Raw genomic sequence first — 16,341 nt, 5'->3', positions numbered from 1 at the left:
ATCATACGCCGCTATTTAGTTGTTTTATTTTCTACTTTTCAGTAATTCATAATTTGTGAATTCGACAGTATCAATGCTGCCACTGAAAATATTTGCTTTAAAACACTATCAGTTGGTCGTTAAGGACGATACCCCCCTCCTTTCCCCCAACCCAATCCTTACCCCCCTTCCCCCGGTGAAAGCAGCCTCCTCTTAGTTACCTCCTCTAAGTTTAAAATCGTTTCAAACTAAATTATCTGCCCTTAATAGCCGTCACTAAACCCGGCTTTACAAATGTAAACATTTAGCGTTAACCACAGTTCACCAGACCATGTAGGGGTGGGGGTGGTAGGGAGCGCGCTTACAGCTTGGTGTTTTCTATAGTCTCCAAGAAGAGAATTATATATACAGATATTCAATGATACAAGGGGAGATAACAAGATTAGATACTAGCGATGGCGGAATCAGCTGAACTGTTTGCCTCGGTTGGTTGATTTTTGCAACCACAGAGATAACGGTCGTCTAGCCAGCTACTAGCCGGGTTTTGAAGCAGATATTTTTAGTCCTATCCTATGTAGATCTTGGGACTTTTTCATTTAGAACCAATTACTAAAAAGTGGAGAGAAAAACACATATACAAATCTTTATAATACCAAGCTTTTAAAAGTAAAGAACATAAGAAAATATAACAAACTTTCTTTCTTTAATAAAAGGTTTTGGTCGCAAAAATTACACTACAATACTTAAGAGATCTCGTAAGCGACCAAAGCAATATTTTTTCTCCTATTTTCAGTGCATTTAAAAGCTTGTTTTTGTAAATATTTTTAAGTGCTTTCTTAACAATATAATTTGCATGTTAAAGTGTATCGCCGGTGCATAACTGGCTCATTCTCAAGATGTGTACAAAAAGATCGTATTAATGTATATGATGTATTGTCTATATCTTGCTTGCTAAACTTAAATTAAATTGGTCTACCACTTTGCGTATACATTAGTGGGCTTTTAAAATGTGTTCGTTTCGGTTTTGGTTTGAATTCTCGGAATAGTTAACGCCCCCCTCGTATGATATACAGAAGTAAAGTAAGGTCCATACAATAGCGTCGCCAGGTCACACATCCACTTGCTGGTTATCTCATGGAGTTTAATTGTCTCAAGGCTTGAAAAGTAAGTACGTAATGCTAACAATTATATCAGCAATTTGATATATAAGTATGTATGTATATATATATATATATATATATATATATATATATATATATATATATATATATATGTGTGTGTCTGTGTGTGTATATATATACATATATACACTAGCGTATTCATTTTTTGCATGTTTATGCGTATATCCAAGCTTCAGTGGCTTAGACAATACTGAGAGAGCCACCTAATACAAAAGCTAACGTGTATAAATTATTTTGCTAAATCCCCATCGTTGACTTTTTTTTGTCCTATCTTGGAATACTAGCGTATTTTCATTAGCATTTGTTTACTTATTGTTTTTCGTTTCATTTCACACACACACACACACATATATATATATATATATATATATATATATATATATATATATATATATATATATATATATATATATATATATATATATATATATATATATATATATATATATATAGTATGGGGGCATCTTCCTCTTGAGTTGGCCCCGGGCATCTACATAGGTCTGCACGCCACTGATTAAATTTAAAAGACTACAGTAACTGTACCTTCAAAGAAAAAATTTCTCGCCCCTTCTAAATTTATCGCTAAAGGGAGGGAATAGAAATATGTCGTGTCAAATTGAATACGTTTTACGCTTTTAATTAAACATTTTTCATTGCAGCGTGTGATAAAAATGTTTGAATCTTACAATATTTCAGTAGGCTATTTGTTATTGTTTTTCTACCTAAAGGTGTCTGATGATTTCGGCCCAAAAGTAAACAATACGCCATGTACAACGCAGATCGGCGCCAGTCATGGGATACGGAGCGAACTAATCGTGACGTCATCCAGATGTTACAGTATGGAGATATCATACGTTTTACCGGGCCCTACGTCACCCACTGGGCTGTTTACGTCGGTAAACTATTATGTTTCACTGATTATATAAATATAAATATATATATATATATATATATATATATATATATATATATATATATATATATATATATATATATATATATATATATATATATATATATAGGAAATAGTGTAGTGGTACATGTTGGACGCTTTGATGAGAAATCTGAACTCGGGGAGATAATGAAAGAAACAATCACAAATGTAGTTGGAGACTACCAGATGGAAATATGTAATGACTGGGATGGAATTCACCGGTAAGTTGGCCGTACAAACAGTGATCATCTCTCAAAGCTAACTTTTTTGTCCTGGTGGTGTATTCTATTTTTTTTTCTTTCTTGTATTTTAATTATCTTTTAAGCTATAGCCTTATATATATATATATATATATATATATATATATATATATATATATATATATATATATATATATATATATATATATATATATATATATTGATCATATAATCGTTGATCCTTCTTTTATCAACTCTATTAGGGTTAGCTGGCTAGTTAATGTAAAAAAAACCGGGAGTGATCTCCCCTAAACTTTCTCGAATATTCTTATATAAAATAACAGGGGATGGGAACTCGGGCTATAGACATGATTTTTAATCCATTTTAAATACTTAAAGTTTTAAAAATAGAATAAAATCTCGTAGACAAAAGAATTGCACACAAAGTTAACGCCAAATAAAAAAGTGCATAATAGTGCGCAATATTATTAGTACTTTAAAAATTTACATTAGTTTTTTGAGAAATCGGAAATAGCGTAAATTACTACTTCCGGTCAACGGAAATTACTCAAAATTTAACAGAAGGTAGAGAATTAGATCTTTTTACTTACTTGTGAAATTTCATTTATCTATCTGAAATAGTACTCAAGTTATAGGCTTTTGAAAAATTCAAAGTAGGAAAAGTACCACTTCCGGTTATCGGAAATCGCTCAAAAGTTGATACGGATCTACGATTTTGATAAAATACTCATATATAAAATTTAATCAACCTAGCTGTAACGGTACTCAAGTTATCGTGTTTACACACAGACAGACACACAGACACATAGACATACGGACAGAATTGCAAAGTCCAGTTTTTACGACTCGATAATGCATAAAACGCCAAAACGTTTATATATTTGTATTTATAATTTTTGCCTGATTAAAATAAGTCCTCTATACTCCGGATGTGATGAAGGACTGAGGAGTAAAACGGTGAAAACTGTCAAAATTTCATGCTATTTTTGTGCACGATTACAATACTTTCTCTATACTTCGTATACACGAGAAAGTAAAAAAAGTTCCAGGTTTTCAACATTTGGTATAGTAAAATACCCTTAAGATTAATTGGTAAATATATCAAAACACTGTACAGACCCTTGAAACTTCAAAGTGGGTTGTTTTGAGCTGCCAATGTTTTTACTACTGTTGTTATCAAGTGCTAAATGATTTTCTTGTAATGACAGAGCAAGTCCAAAAGAGGACATCGTGAAAAGGGCTCTAGAAAATCTTGGTCCCACAATGGACGATGCTCAACAGTTCGTCATGTTTTGTCGCTATGGTATACAAAGTACTCACCAGGTTTGTTGATATACAGAGCAGTGGTGGTGTCACCCCTCCCCCCCGTAAGAAATATATATATATATATATATATATATATATATATATATATATATATATATATATATATATATATATATATATATATATCACTCTAATTAATCATTTAATAAAGTGAAATTATCATTTTTCTGAATATATATTGCAATTTTTTGCCTTGGTGTCACCCTTCCCTAAATGGTGTCACCCGGTGCGGTCCGCACCCCCCCCCCTCTCGCAAATTCTCTGATACAGAGTACTATCCATGTTTGTTGACAGAGTACTCACTAGCTTTGTATCCACAAGGTTTGGTTGCTGTAAAAAAAACTGTGAATTTTAGACATGAAAAAATGTGTATTTACTTAGATTATAGTTTACATGTACAGGAAATGCGAGTTAGGTCTTGAAAAATAGTAAAAATGGGGTTTTAACTGTGTCGATGTAGAAGTGTGTTTGAGACTGAGGGTCAGTAGCATAGCGAGGGAGGGGGGGCGGGGGGGGGGCGGGGGGACATATGTCCCCGGGCGCCAACCTTAGGGGGCGCCAAAATGGGTTGGAAAAATAAATTGAAAGGTCGAGGGGGGTACAAATTGAAAGTTTGAGGGGGGGGGTGCAAATCGAAATCTTGGGGGTGGGGGTGCAAATCGAAAGTTTACGGGGGTGCAAATCGAATTCTTGAGAGGAGGGGGTGCAAATCGAAAGTTTAGGGGGGTGCAAATCGAATTCTTGAGAGGAGGGGGTGCCAATCGAAAGTTTGAGGGGGGTGCAAATCAAAATCTTGAAGGGTGGTGCAAATCGAAAAGTCTGTCCCCGGTCGCCGGGAAGAGTCGCTACGCCCCTGCTGTGGGTCCAGATGTTTCTAATTCTGTGTGAACAAAAATATATTGAGATTCATTATTAACCTTTTGACCTGTATTCTGTGTGAACAAAAATATATTGAGATTCATTATTAACCTTTTGACCTGTATTCTGTGTGAACAAAAATATATTGAGATTCATTATTAACCTTTTGACCTGTATTCTGTGTGAACAAAAATATATTGAGATTCATTATTAACCTTTTGACCTGTATTCTGTGTGAACAAAAATATATTGAGATTCATTATTAACCTTTTGACCTGTATTCTGTATGAACAAAAATATATTGAGAATCATTATTAACCTTTTGACCTGTATTCTGTGTGAACAAAAATATATTGAGATTCATTATTAACCTTTTGACCTGTATTCTGTGTGAACAAAAATATATTGAGATTCATTATTAACCTTTTGACCTGTATTCTGTGTGAACAAAAATATATTGAGATTCATTATTAACCTTTTGACCTGTATTCTGTGTGAACAAAAATATATTGAGATTCATTATTAACCTTTTGACCTGTATTCTGTGTGAACAAAAATATATTGAGATTCATTATTAACCTTTTGACCTGTATTCTGTGTGAACAAAAATATATTGAGATTCATTATTAACCTTTTGACCTGTATTCTGTGTGAACAAAAATATATTGAGATTCATTATTAACCTTTTGACCTGTATTCTGTGTGAACAAAAATATATTGAGAATCATTATTAACCTTTTGACCTGTATTCTGTGTGAACAAAAATATATTGAGATTCATTATTAACCTTTTGACCTGTATTCTGTGTGAACAAAAATATATTGAGATTCATTATTAACCTTTTGACCTGTATTCTGTGTGAACAAAAATATATTGAGATTCATTATTAACCTTTTGACCTGTATTCTGAGTGAACAAAAATATATTGAGATTCATTATTAACCTTTTGGCCTGTATTCTGTGTGAACAAAAATATATTGAGATTCATTATTAACCTTTTGACCTGTATTCTGTGTGAACAAAAATATATTGAGATTCATTATTAACCTTTTGACCTGTATTCTGTGTGAACAAAAATATATTGAGATTCATTATTAACCTTTTGACCTGTATTCTGTGTGAACGAAAATATATTGAGATTCATTATTAACCTTTTGACCTGTATTCTGTGTGAACGAAAATATATTGAGATTCATTATTAACCTTTTGACCTGTATTCTGTGTGAACAAAAATATATTAAGATTCATTATTAACCTTTTGACCTGTATTCTGTGTGAACAAAAATATATTGAGATTCATTATTAACCTTTTGACCTGTATTCTGTGTGAACAAAAATATATTGAGATTCATTATTAACCTTTTGACCTGTATTCTGTGTGAACAAAAATATATTGAGATTCATTATTAACCTTTTGACCTGTATTCTGTGTGAACAAAAATATATTGAGATTCATTATTAACCTTTTGACCTGTATTCTGTGTGAACAAAAATATATTGAGATTTATTATTAACCTTTTGACCTGTATTCTGTGTGAACAAAAATATATTGAGACTCATTATTAACCTTTTGACCTGTATTCTGTGTGAACAAAAATATATTGAGATTCATTATTAACCTTTTGACCTGTATTCTGTGTGAACAAAAATATATTGAGATTCATTATTAACCTTTTGACCTGTATTCTGGGTGAACAAAAATATATTGAGATTCATTATTAACCTTTTGACCTGTATTCTGTGTGAACAAAAATATATTGAGATTCATTATTAACCTTTTGACCTGTATTCTGTGTGAACAAAAATATATTGAGACTCATTATTAACCTTTTGACCTGTATTCTGTGTGAACAAAAATATATTGAGATTCATTATTAACCTTTTGACCTGTATTTCAAAACCAACAGAGGCCGCTGACTCACTCAGAAATGTGGTATATAAAGGCATTAGGAGATAAAAACAAACAGGTCTTCTTCCAGTTGAAACCTGGAGATCTCATAAAAATAAAACGTTCGATGTTTTATCATTGGGCCGTTTATATAGGTAAGCTGCAAATGAGTCTAGATCAGGGGTCGGCAACCTTTTGAGACGGGAGAGCCAAAAGCTACAATTTACAAAATGTCCCAGTTTATAAAGAGCCACATTATTATTTCAATAATAAGGTGTTTTGGGGGTGATGGGGTGGGGCGGAGCCTGAAGGAAACTCTAAATGCGACTTTTGTCAGGATTGAGATTAGGTGCATTGTTTAGGGGTATGGATACGACTATATTTAGTATCAATGTGCGGTAACTACGTGTAGATCAAGCCTAAATTTTATTAAAATGCTGATTCTGGATAAAAATGCGTTTTCAATGTCATTTTTCGTTTCCGGTTCAATTTGAGGTTAAGGAGGTGGCTTTGGTTTTGGTTTAGAGTAAAGAGACTACACTATTAACCTAGCGCCCGTTGTATTTCTCCCTTAACGGGCCATTTATCTCGTATTTTAATATTTGTGCAAGGAGCTGGAGAGCCGAATTTTGACATCAAATGAGCCGCATGTGGCTCCCGAGCCGCAGGTTGCCGACCCCTGGTTTAAATATAGAGCACATATCACATATTAATACTTAATATATACTATACACTCATATAGGCCAATATATATATATATATATATATATATATATATATATATATATAAACAGGTGGTGGCGATGTAATACACGTTGATGGTGAAGACGCAACTGGACGCAGCGGTGGTAGCGGAACAATTTCTGGACTTTGGAGCGGATACAAGAACAGTCGAGTAAAAAAAGAGAAAATCTGGGATGTTGTCCGAAAGGATACAATGGAACTGGATAATGGAATGGATAAAGATTCTTCTAAGTAGGTCGTTGTTTTCTTTTAGACATGGATCGGATTATCTTTCAGCGAATACATTTAGAAATTCCACCACGTACAAAGATATTGAAAGGGAATACATTAGGAAAAAACATTATTTTTAGGAAATCAGAATGGCCTATCAAAAGGATGTTGTTTTAATGAATTACTTTTTGAATGAAGACCTGAAGACCGATTGTTTTTTATGACTTTGCTACTGTTTATCTGACATTCACAGACCATTGGATGGTGCTGAAGTAGTCAGACGTGCAGTAAGGAAGCTCGGCCCAATCCAGTACCATCCGGCCTTAAAGAACTGCGAACATTTCGCTAAATGGTGCCGCTATGATGCAGAGAATTGTTCACAGGTAGGCTTTTGTAACGTTTCTTAACATCGTAGGGGTCGTCCATTTTCGGACGGAGGGTGGGGAAGATCTCTCTAGACGTCCACAAGCTAAATTTAAAATCATTGAGGTCAAATCAGTTTTCAAAAAAAAAACTTTTTTTATCACGCAAACATACTATAAGTGTATAAGGCCTATGAATGTAAAGAGATCGCGGGAAATTTTTTTCGAAGAAATGCCTGGAAGAAACACTGTTAGCACCTCCCAATTGAAAATGCTCTTAATTACAAACGCAATTTGTTTCTACAGTAGCCTTTTTCCTTTTACAAAGGAGATAGGGTTAGACCTAGTATAACCAGCTACTGTTTAATACAACTAGTCAATTTTTGCTAAAAACGTGGCGAACACCTTTCAATACTGGCAATGTTTCTTTCTGTAATACTAGTCAATATTATGTTAGTTGATTTTTTTTTAATTAAATATTTAGTCATTTTAGAATTTTGTGTGTGATGTCATTTTAACCCCCCACCCACTTTCTCATCGTTACAAAAATCCGACACCTTCCTCCCTGTTGTGTTTCATGTTTGAATGTTTTGTTTGTTTCAGAGTAAACCATATATGGTTGTTGGTGCCGCCTTAGGTGGGATGTTGCTGGGAGGGCCTATGTTTGGCCTACTGAGCGGGTTGTCCGTGGCTGCTAAGATGGCTTACAATAACAACCAAGAGAAAAAACGCTCGTTTGATAACTAAATCAAAATTTTTCTCTGGGTAGAAAATGCATTTCAATTTTGTAAACGCCTTAAAGAGAGGTGCCACCATAAAGCTACCAGTATTTTAGTATTTTACCAGAAAATGGTTTTCATCTCATCTTTTAGAAATGTTTCTTTACATAGCATGAAATAAGTTTGTTGCATATAAGAATGTTGAACGCCTGTTTACTACAGGCTTACGCAGAAGGGGGGGGGTCTTTTCAGGGATGAATTCAAATAAAATTGATCACAAGTTCCAGCTACGAGATCAAATCTTGACAGGAACTACCAAATGTGGTTACAACAGTCAGCACTGTGACATAAAATCTTTTCACATTCAGTGATATTAAAATTTGTTTGACATGGATTACAAAGTTAGTTTTGTTGTATTTGTATCATTTGTGTGACATGGATTACAAAGTTAGTTTTATTGTATTTGTATCATTTGTTTGACATGAATTACAAAGTTTTGTTGTATTTGTATCATTTGTTTGACATGGATTACAAAGTTAGTTTTGTTGTATTTGTATCATTTGTTTGACATGAATTACAAAGTTTTGTTGTATTTGTATCATTTGTTTGACATGGATTACAAAGTTAGTTTTGTTGTATTTGTATCGTTTGTTTGACATGGATTACAAAGCATGTTTTGTTGTATTCATATCATTACATTTTTACATTGTATCGAAGCATGGCTATACAGCTAGTATTTATTTATATACCTCAAGAAACTACCTGTTTGTACAGTTACCTTGTTAGAATGTCAATAAGCTCACATCACAAAGCAACTTCCCATTGAAATTTATTTGAAATGCCGTTAACCTATTCCACCTGCAAGCTACCACATCGTTTTTTGTTATTATGTGGTTTTTAAATAAGAGAAATGTATGGATAAATGACAAATATTGTATAAAAATATAATAAAAACAAATGTAAAGAAATAATCAGAGTTTATGAGAGTATTTACCTAGGAAATCAGCGTACTTACAGTATATGATAAACTAGGTGTAGGGTGAAGGAGATAGGCAGAGGCGCTTCAATTACTTAACCACGGTCCATCAAATGTTTCTTTCTTTTTTTTTCATGTTCATGCCCAAGACACATGGAGCAGATGAAGTAGAGTTCATCTGTTTCAGATCAAACAGAAGGGATAGTGTGGTCGCACTATGCCTAGCCACTTTTGTTTTCCCTAACGTGAGTTAGGTACCCATCAGAGCTGGGTGAACTCAGGGACGTTCTACTAACTTGGACCAGGATTCTAACTCGAGACTAACAGGTTAGCAGTCAAGCTCTCTACAACTAGGCCACGCCATCCCATACAGTTAATCACGCAGCCACGTTTTAACTACACCATAGCCAAATGCCAAGCTATGCTAGGTGCCTTTATGTGGCAACTACACCATAGCCAAATGCCAAGCTATGCTAGGTGCCTGCATGTATCAACTACACCATAGCCAAGCTATGCTAGGTGCCTTTATGTGGCAACTACACCATAGCCAAATGCCAAGCTATGCTAAGTGCCTGCATGTAGCCACATATAAATATCGCTAGCAACATATGTTGCTAGTTAAGTTGCTGTTTTAAATTAATTAGCATTTAGAGAAAAAAATGAATAAAAATAAGTCACAAGTTATTTAATTTTTTTTCTTTTTTTGTTTTTTAACACTGTGTTCTTTAACCTGTTCTCCACTTTTTCGTTTCTTTTTTTTCTGTCCTTGAACTTGATCCTCTAACTTCTGCAGCTTCCCTGTGCTACCTGCCACAGGGTGGTCAGTGCCATTGTCCAACACACTCATGTCATAATCTGATCCCTCCTCTACATCATCATACTCTTGTTTTACTTCCCCTGGTGGCTGGTTTTCTGAGGATTCTGTCCCTTTGACTCTCACCTCTTCATCATCAGAAACATCAAAATCTTTGGCTGGTTGATAGAGAAAAAAAGTAAAGCAACATTATTCTACACAATTCAGTTGACAACTGTAATGAAAATGTTTCCTGGCATAGTATAATTCAAAGTATTCAGGTGAGAGTGAACTAGCAAGAGAGAAATCTCTTTATAACAACAAGAAGTTTGAGACAAATAGAAACATCTGGAAGCTGATGGTGAAACAGACAAGATACAAGTAATAGAAGTAGAGCATGAAAATAGTGGCTTCAGTAAGGCTAACATGTGAAGATGAAGATAGGACACCCCAACACAATGCTGTGGTAGACAGACAGAACTAGCAGCCTCAAAACCCAGAGTCTAAACAAATCAGCTGTAACTGTCCTTATATTGTAACAGTCTTTACATTGTGACTGTCTTTATATTGTAACTGTCTTTATATTGTAACTGTCTTTACATTATAACAGTCCTTATACTGTAATAGTCCTTATATTGTAACAGTCCTTACATTGTAAGGTTTTCAATTTTTAGACCTGCTACCATATGTTTTTTAGAAGACATACCAGGGTAAAGGTCGCTTAGGTCATCATGACCCTGAGCGTCCATGCCGTCCGAGCTGTCTTCAGACCAGAACTGCTCCCCCCCACTGACACTGTCGTTGTCTGACGTCACCATCTTCTTCTTCCTCCCACCACTCCTGGGAACAAATTTCTCACCTGTCTCTTGGCACTTGTGCCCTGCAACCAACAAGAAATGTTACATAAGTTCCTTACAAATTACATCCAGGTCCACTATAAAAAAAATGTTTTAATTTATTTTGGAAAGATGAAAATATGAGACTAACATCTAGCAAGCGCTCTCTTGAATTTTTTCCCATTAATATGCCTCTCTACGTCCTGGGGTGTTTTACCAATGTGGCGTAAAGTTAAAGTACAAAACAGCTCATGTCTGAAAATAAAAAGATTTTAAATGAATTTATGAAGTGTCGTAAACAATTTTAGGTTGTAGTTTCTTGTAATCTTGTAAACTCTGTGTTTTGAAGTTTATGAAGTGTCTTAAACAATTTTAGATTTTAGTTTCTTGTAATCTTGTAAACTCTGTGTTTTGAAGTTTATGAAGTGTCTTAAACAATTTTAGGTTGTAGTTTCTTGTAATCTTGTAAACTCTGTGTTTTGAAGTTTATGAAGTGTCTTAAACAATTTTAGATTTTAGTTTCTTGTAATCTTGTAAACTCTGTCTTTTGAAGTTTATGAAGTGTCTTAAACTTAAACAATATTAGGCTTTAGTTTCTTGTAATCTTGTAAACTCTATGTTTTGAAGTTTATGAAGTGTCTTAAACAACAATTTTAGCTTTTAGTTTCTTGCTACTTTGTAAACTCTGTGTTTTGAAGTTTATGAGAATGTTATCAACTTAAACCTCAAGGAACAGATTTATCTGATCTACTGTGATATCTACAAGGTCAAGTCACAACACTGGGGTCAGTGAGCCACACATTACAGGCAGATGAGCCACACACTACAGGCAGATGAGCCACACACTACAGGCAGATGAGCCACACATTACAGGCAGATGATTGTTTACTTACAAAATGAGCCACACATTACAGGCAGAAGAGCCACACACTACAGGCAGATGATTGTTTACTTACAAAATGAGCCACACATTACAGGCAGAAGAGCCACACACTACAGGCAGATGATTGTTTACTTACAAAATGAGCCACACATTACAGGCAGATGAGCCACACACTACAGGCAGATGAGCCACACACTACAGGCAGATGAGCCACACATTACAGGCAGATAATTGTTTACTTACAAGTGTTTCTTCTTGGAGCTGGGAACAATGTGTGGTTTGTGCTGGTTGTAGTCGTAGGTCTGAAGACATCTGGCTTTCTTGTATTTTTTCCCTTCAACATAGGATTTAATAGCATCTGCCTGGGCTGGCATTTCATGGTTTGTTAGCTTACACTTTACCTTGATTTTTAAAAATAAATGACTTTAACAATGTGTACACTGGCATTTCATGGTTTGTTAGCTTACACTTTACCTTGATTTTTAAAAATAAATGACTTTAACAATGACACTGGCATTTCATGGTTTGTTAGTTTACACTTTACCTTGATTTTTAAAAATAAATGACTTTAACAATGTGTACACTGGCATTTCATGGTTTGTTAGTTTACATTTTACCTTGATTTTTAAAAATAAATGACTTTAACAATGTGTACACTGGCATTTCATGGTTTGTTAGTTTACACTTTACCTTGATTTTTAAAAATAAATGACTTTAACAGTGTGTACATTGGCATTTCATGGTTTGTTAGCTTACACTTTACCTTGATTTTAAAAAATAAATGACTTTAACAGTGTGTACACTGGCATTTCATGGTTCGGTAGTTTACTCTTTACGTTGATTTTAAAAAATAAATGACTTATCCCACTTGCTGCCTCTCATTGCCATACTAATTTCCCTGTCTTATAGATTTTTACAGTCTGTATCTTATTCTTTGTAACGAGCCGGCCCGCGGCATAACATTTTTTTTCTGTTTCAAAAAAAAAATTTTTATTTATTTTGTAATTCATGGTTTCACTAGTTTAGTGAACTGAAAGTAATTTTAAGTCTGGAGTTTAAAGTTTATAGTTTATAGCCTACGAGCCGGCCCGCGGCATAACATACGCCGCTATTTAGTTGTTGTTTTTTCTACTTTTCAGTAATTCAAAATTTGTGAATTCGACAGTACCAACGCTGCCACTGAAAATATTTCTTTAAAACACTATAAGTAGCTCGTTAAGGACCATAACCCCCCCCTCCCTTCCTTCCCCCTCCCCCCCCCCCCTACGTTTAAAATCGTTGGCTCTGCTTGTAAACATTTAGAGTGAACACAGCTCACTAAAACCATGTAGGGGTGGGGAGGTAGGGAGCGCGTTTACAGCTTGTTTTCTAGTCGCGTTTGCAGCTTGTTTTCTAGCGGCTCCCAGAAGAGAATTATATATATAGATAATTGATGTGAAAAACGTTTTTTAATTGATCCATTTCATTAATTTAAAAAATAGGGCCTATCTATAAGCCATAAAAAACATTGTGGGGCGGCATGGTTGGGTTGTCTTGTTGATGAACTGTAGACAGCAGAGATGTCTTGGGAAGCTGCATAATCAACAGCCAGGACCGGACAAAATGGTAGGTTAAGGTTGAGGCCCTATGCATCACAAGGAGTATCTTTTATCTCCGTATTAACTCTCAAAATTTAAATCTAGGCCACTTCCTTATAAAAATTTATAGGCCTAGAGCCTAGTGAATACATTACATTTCATTATATATCATTAGTCAATAGTCTCATAGACATAGTAAAGTTAAGAAGACATCAACTGATCAAGTACTTAACTTTAGTATTAGTTTACTATTTTGTATAGTAGGCCTATTTTAGTAACTACTAATTACGTTGTTAGTAATAGTAGTTAATAAGTTTGTAGGTCTACTTTTGTTTTGTGATAGAATAGAACTCAAGTAATGTAATGTTTTCACCAATTGTAGTATTCTACCAAATGATGAAGTCAAGTTGCAAAATATGGTTCCCAACTTCTTTAATGATTTACAGCGATTCTAAGAGAGTTGTCTGCATAGTGTGCATCTAAGTTAGACTATAACATAACAGCTCTCTGTAAATGTGTAGTAAATATTACCCTTGACCGTGTCCCACTAACTCATTGCCCCTGGTTCCTGGCCCAATATATAAGTCTAGACTACCCAACCCTTATCTGTTTATCATTTAATTTAACAGGAGTCAAACGATCATGAATCAGTCCCTGTCCAGTCACTCAATGTTAGAGATAACGTACGGCCACTCTGACCTCTCAATAACCAACCAGATGGGTTAACCCCTTCAGGTCCCCAAAATATCTCTCAATAACCAACCAGATGGGTTAACCCCTTCAGGTCCCCAAAATATCTCCCAATAACCTACCAGATGGGCTAACCCCTTCAGGTCCCCAAAATGTCTCTTGCCTAATGATCCTGATGAGTATTACAGTTAGCAATGTCTCACTACAGTCATCTGAATCATGTCCAAATTCACCTGCGTGTCATGAACAATGATACTATTGTGTCATGAACAATGATACTATTGTGTCATGAACAATGATCCTATTGTGTCATGAACAATGATCCTATTGTGTCATGAACAATGATCCTATTGTGTCATGAACAATGATCCTATTGTGTCATGAACAATGATACTATTGTGTCATGAACAATGATCCTATTGTGTCATGAACAATGATCCTATTGTGCTGTCTTATCTCTTAGTTCTCTTGCAATCCTCATCTACAGCAAACTCACTTTACTCTTTGCAGTGTATGATATAATTATAATATAGATCTAGGCCCTAGAGCACAGGCCATACATTTTATGTTATTATTATAGCATGGCTCAGTGGTTCTTAACTATATTAAACTAATCAATAATAAAAAAAATTCACTGCAGTAGTACTTGACTTTCAACAGTACTAGATCTAGATCTAAGTGCTTCTAAATTCAGTTAAAATTCTAAGTGCAGCCTAAAAATTAAAAACTAAAATTTAAGGCCTACTAGATCTAGATTCTAGATCTAAACCTAGATTCTACAATCTTCACTTCCAGCTTTGGCCAGAAGATAAATCTATCTTATAATCAAATATAATCTAGATCTAGTGATTTTTTTTTGGCTCCACTCGCTAGTGATACTGAATGGAGAATGTTTTGGTTAAGTTAAGGCACAGAACTGTGCATGTGTGTGATATGTGGCTTGATCCCTTGAAAGGAGAATGTTTATAATTATTAATTATATTATTGTTTTGAGTGAATATTTAATTTTAAGTTTAATGTAGGCGTAGGCCTAACTAAAAAAATATTATCACTGTCACTGTCAAAGATTCAAAGTTAGATCTAGATCTAGATTTAGATCTAGACTAGATCTAAGTCTAACTTTGTAGTAAAGAACTAGACTAGATCTACTAGATTACTAGATCTAGAATCTCTAGATCTACTTCATCTAGATCTAGATTCTAGATCTAGACTAGATCTAGATTCGGTAATCCCTTAGTTTAGCGTCGGAAATTATCGGGTAATGTTTGTTGAGTCTCGGTAACTAGAGTTACGGTAAACCATGGTTTATTTGACCATTGAAATATAAATAAATTGAAAGTCGATTGTAGTAAATTAATGTTTTAATTTTTTAAGTTTAATCGACAAAAGGAAACAAGAATAAATATAATATTAGATTTAAATTAGTAGATCTAAAAATAAAAAAAACATATATTAATATAAATATAAATAATGAAGTCAAATGTAGGCTAATAATTATTAATTTAATGTTTTTTGCTTGCAGCGGATTTGCTACCATTAATTAATTAGATCTAGATCTAGCTAGATATCTAGCTGCTAGGCCAAGTAAAAAAATCTAGATTACGAAAATAGTAAAAATGATTACAAAATGTAAAAATGATTACAAAAATAAACCTAGATCTATCTAAATTTTAAACATTCTGTATAAAAATAAAAGATGACACCAAATAAAGTATGGTTTACAGTACTTCCGGTGAATTCCGGAAGTGTGTGACAGACTTTGGCATTGTTTTACTGTTTTTTACTGCTATACGATTCCGGAATAATAACCGACGCTAAACTAAGGGATTACCCTAGATTCTAGTCTAGAATCTAGATTTTCTAGAATCTAGATCTAGACTCAATCTAGAGTCTAGACTAGTCTAGAGTAATCTACTAAATCTAGAGACTATTCTAGACTAGAACTAATTCTAAGTTACCTTATTTTTCTCTTCGATGTATTCTAGAGAAGAATGCGATTTCAAAAACTTTTTTATCTCTTTAGAAGCCATAATGTTAAAAAAATAACATTAATAAATAAATAATCCAGACACTAAATTAACAGTGAAATAATTCTTGACTCGATAACTAAACCATGTGTTTTGATGCGTGTATTTTGTTTTGAAATTTCCATTTCCGTATCCGC

The 16,341-nt window shown here is 34.1% G+C and overlaps 2 protein-coding genes across 5 annotated transcripts; one reads left to right on the top strand and one right to left on the bottom strand.

The window, feature by feature from the left end:
* Window positions 1–1,048: 1,048 nt before the first annotated feature.
* LOC131957209 (uncharacterized) lies at window positions 1,049–10,079 on the top strand. The gene is made up of 8 exons (XM_059321953.1): window positions 1,049–1,143; window positions 1,889–2,056; window positions 2,183–2,315; window positions 3,524–3,638; window positions 6,407–6,542; window positions 7,182–7,362; window positions 7,595–7,724; window positions 8,307–10,079. Exons 2-8 carry the CDS (start codon window positions 1,927–1,929, stop codon window positions 8,448–8,450), a joined length of 969 nt encoding a protein of 322 aa, XP_059177936.1. The 5' UTR covers window positions 1,049–1,143; window positions 1,889–1,926; the 3' UTR covers window positions 8,451–10,079.
* On the bottom strand, window positions 10,069–16,301 carry LOC131957210 (surfeit locus protein 2-like). Of its 4 annotated transcripts, none has more exons than XM_059321954.1 (5): window positions 16,136–16,301; window positions 12,154–12,311; window positions 11,179–11,282; window positions 10,898–11,071; window positions 10,069–10,370 (listed from the first exon to the last, which is right to left on the bottom strand). In XM_059321954.1, the coding sequence occupies exons 1-5, from the start codon at window positions 16,205–16,207 to the stop codon at window positions 10,084–10,086; spliced, it is 795 nt and encodes a 264-aa protein (XP_059177937.1). In that variant the 5' UTR covers window positions 16,208–16,301; the 3' UTR covers window positions 10,069–10,083. The 4 variants fall into 4 exon arrangements, with proteins under 4 accessions (XP_059177937.1, XP_059177938.1, XP_059177940.1 ...); XM_059321955.1 differs by having other exon boundaries at window positions 10,069–10,373; window positions 10,901–11,071; XM_059321957.1 differs by lacking the exon at window positions 16,136–16,301 and adding an exon at window positions 15,831–15,852.
* Between the last annotated feature and the right edge of the window lie 40 nt (window positions 16,302–16,341).

This window comes from Physella acuta, unplaced genomic scaffold, assembly GCF_028476545.2.
Source record: "Physella acuta isolate Inbredline_101_S28 unplaced genomic scaffold, ASM2847654v3 ptg001221l, whole genome shotgun sequence".
Lineage (NCBI taxonomy): Eukaryota > Metazoa > Mollusca > Gastropoda > Physidae > Physella > Physella acuta.
Note: the sequence above shows the minus strand (reverse complement) of the source record. Positions and strands in the feature narration are given on the sequence as shown.